The 3,631-nt window shown below is 43.6% G+C and overlaps 1 protein-coding gene across 1 annotated transcript; it reads right to left on the minus strand.

Moving 5' to 3' along the window:
* Nucleotides 1-1,391: 1,391 nt before the first annotated feature.
* Nucleotides 1,392-3,413, minus strand: LOC107301763 (RING finger and SPRY domain-containing protein 1-like; the record flags this gene model as incomplete). The annotated part of the gene is made up of 3 exons (XM_015830948.1): nt 1,392-1,530; nt 2,973-3,077; nt 3,261-3,413. Coding segments are annotated over 3 exons (355 nt in total), but the record flags the coding sequence as incomplete, so codon positions are not given.
* Between the last annotated feature and the right edge of the window lie 218 nt (nt 3,414-3,631).

A 3,631-nucleotide genomic window follows, 5' to 3' on the forward strand; every position in this document is an offset into this window, starting at 1 on the left:
AACATTAACAGTTAAATCACTCCCCATCCACTTCTATATCTTTTTTTATGGGTCTGGGCCTCTTCGTGGTGCAATTACAAAAATGGGGGCAACTTTGATTCCAGTTAAGAGTTGCAATTTGCCTGACTCTGTAAAAATAAATGTGCTAGCATTAAATGTGGCAAAGCCATAAACTTAAAAGAGGATTACACAATTTCTTTTACTCAGTCTTTCCCGAGTACTTTTCCTAACATTTTATTCTGTTCTTGTCTCAGAAACTCATCTGAAACATTATAATAATATGCATTTTAAGAAAGGAATCAGTTAATTGTGAAGTCGAGATCCCCCCCCCCCCTTCTTAAGGTCCAGCGCAGCTTATTTCATTTCAGGATGAACATTTTGATATGGCTTTGCATTATCTTACAACTTCAGCTACTTCAGAAATCCACGAGGAACTAGGAACAAGATTGATGCAACTGTTTTACAGAAGTAATGGGAGCCAAACACCATAATATAAAAATTAGCCAGAATCATCCTAGATAGGAGTTAACCAAATCAGGCAATTTGCTATTCAAACATGTATTTCTTCAAAACAATATTAACACATTTGCTCCATATTCTTCCCAGATCTTAAGATCCATAGCTCAGTATTTTCAAAATGTACAGAACTTGCAAGAACATATTGGGGTTGTTGTTGTTTTTTAAAAAAAGCAATGATCAATGGTACCTTAAAATACCTAGAATATCAAACTATCTCCAGTCTGTGGCTGCATTTATAAGAATTCCTCCTGAAAATTAGTTTTTTCTTTTTCACAAAATTGCAGGTACTGAAATTGAAGGAATTAGAAATATTACGAATGAAAATAACCAATTTTCCTCAAAAATCAGTTTCTTCATGTAGATTTCAAGTCTCTTTTAACATTTCCATGCTAAACAGTCCAAAATAGAGAGAGAGGGGTTGTACTCTGACCAGCAGGAAACTACAGTGACAAAGTAATAATAATAAAAAAAATGCATAATGGCTGCCAAAACAAAGGCTTTGGGAAACAGCTACATCCCCGTTTTAGGAGATTATGCATTTAATGTTTCCAGTGCAAAGTCTTCAGTGTGTTAAGTGGAAGGAGTTGAGAAGGAGAGGCAAAAATTAACCAGAGGAAGGAATGAAGGCGGCTTCCCTAGCAGTCTTGAATGAGGATAAATTAAACGGTTAAGTCAGCTTTCACCACCAACTTTCACGACTGCTAAACAAAAGCATCTCGCGATGATGAGACAGGGCCACAATCCAACAGGCTTCCATCTCTGGTCCTTAGGGGGATGATGAGGCTGGGCTTCGGCCGGGGGGGTGGGGGGTGGGAAAGGGGGGAGGCGAGATGGAGTTCGTTTTGAGCTGCCTTTCTTCTGACGCTGGATGGAATGGTCCGGAGGCAAATCCCCAAGAGACTTTTCTCCCCGTGTCATGAAATGTGAGCGATCTGTCGGACGCGGGTCTGAATTTCTTGCCGACACAAAGGGCAGGTTTCCAGTTGCAAGGCACATTCCATGCACAGATCGCTAAAAGAGGCAAGAACGCGAGAGGTTACTAAGGCGAGCAACCTTAAGGGTTAAAACGGGGCAAAATACATTGAGGGTTATTGTGGGTCTGGCTTCTGCACCTCCACCTTGCAGGAAATATTTGGAAGGAACTAAGGAACTACGGCGCATTCTAGGGCAGGGACTTATCATGTGGAAGTGGGAATGCACAGATCAGGGATTCTTAACGTTGGCAACGTTAAGATAGATGGGACTTCAACTCCCCAAATTCTCTAGACAGCACAGCTGTCTGGGGACTTCTGGGAGTTGAAGTCCATCTATCTTAAACGTTGCCAACGTTGAGAAACACTGGCACAGATTTTAAGCAAGCAACATTTACTTCCTCTTAGCAGATCTAATCCGGGGATAATGGGGAATGGGGAAACGAACAGCTGGAGGCTCCCTCTTGATGACTCCATTGCTGAGGGATCCATTTTATTCTCCCTCCATTTTGTTTTTTTCGGATATCTACATTATGGTTTTTATATTTGAATTTGCTAGAGGGAGGGGTTATAATCCTTGGTTTAACTCTGGTGCCTTTGGTGAGATGGGCGGCTACATAAATCAATCAATAAATGGGATAGAGCCCTGAGGAAGAGAAGGAATCAGGTCTTCTCAGGCTGTGGGTGGGGTGAGTCACCCACATGACGTCTCTCTCCAAAAATGAGAACAGCTCCCAACAGGTTAGTCAACAGCTGGCAAGACCTTAACAGGAAAGCAGCACACAAAAACCACCTTCCTCGCTTGCACGGTAAAGCTGCGTGTCAGCAAGATGGTGATCGGAGTGGTGTGAGGCAAGACCCGTCACTGAGGCACAGGCAGGGTTTGCAACACAACGTCCTGTCTACCACAGTGTTGATTTGGACACAATGCTGAAAATTGCTTGGGGGGGGGGTGCAGGTAGTCCTTGACTTAACACCCGTTCATTTATGACCATTCAAAATTACAACAGCATTGGAAAAAAAGCGACTTAGGACCAATTTCCACTCTTGTGACCGGTTGTAGCATCTCCTCAGTCACATGATCAAAATTCAGCCGCTTGGCAACTGGCAGGTATTCATGACAGTTGCAGTGTCCCGGGATCAGGTGAGACTACCTTTTGCAACCTTCTCACAAGCAAAGTCAACGGGGGAAGCCAAATTCACTTAACAACTGGCACAGTTCATTTAACTGTTAAGCCGTTTCGGTTAACAACTGTGGCAAGAAAGGTCATAAAACGGGGCAAAACTCATTTAACAACTGACTTGTTTAGCGAGAGAAATGTGGGGCTAAATTGGGGTCATAAATCACAATGTATCGATGTATCTAGACCAGATGTGCTCGGCAGCTGTTCACTCAGCCAAGGGCAATGGATGGAGGGGGGGGGGAGATTGGGGCTGAAATGAGAAGAAACCCTGATCAAACGTCGCTGTCTCTTGAGGTACCTGTGTCCACAAGGCCTGAGTTCTGTGTCAGCTATCTCGTCGCAGCAAAGCGTACAGCAATTTTCTCGAATGCTCACTTGCTTTAACAAGGCCAGGCGTCTATGTCTGAGGATTAAACAGCAGGAGGTGAAAAATCTACACATAACTGATGAGGCAGTCACATCCACACCAAGGTAAGCAGCCCACTAACTCCTCACCGAAGGAAGACAATCATTTACTCTCTGCAAACAAAGGCAAGATGCAGAGCGCAAAGGCGTATCCCCAGCTTTCCAGATCCACGCGCGTTACCTTGGCAAAATGATTTTCTCTTCCGCTGTCAGGAACGCATAATCGTTAAAGGTGTTAAATTTCGCAGAGGGCGGATATCTGAAAGGCTTTGCTCCAAAGTTGAACTCACACTGTTGATAGGACATGAAACTAGCTGCAGCAAAGAAGCCGGAACTGTGCAATAATGGAGGAGAAAAAAAATATCAGTCCAACAATACAAGCTACCTGTTGCAGTTAGTTCTTCATAGTGAAATACCCATGATTTTTAAAGCCAGACAATGGCTGTTGTGTCTTTTGTGGCTCTCCAAAGCCTGGACTACAACCTTTATCACACCCAACACTTCTTTTAAGAGAAAGAATGCCATCAGGGGAGTGGCATTCACAGCTGGGGG

This window comes from Protobothrops mucrosquamatus, unplaced genomic scaffold (genome assembly GCF_001527695.2).
Source record: "Protobothrops mucrosquamatus isolate PMUCROS unplaced genomic scaffold, P.Mucros_1.0 scaffold16408, whole genome shotgun sequence".
Classification (NCBI taxonomy): domain Eukaryota; kingdom Metazoa; phylum Chordata; class Lepidosauria; order Squamata; family Viperidae; genus Protobothrops; species Protobothrops mucrosquamatus.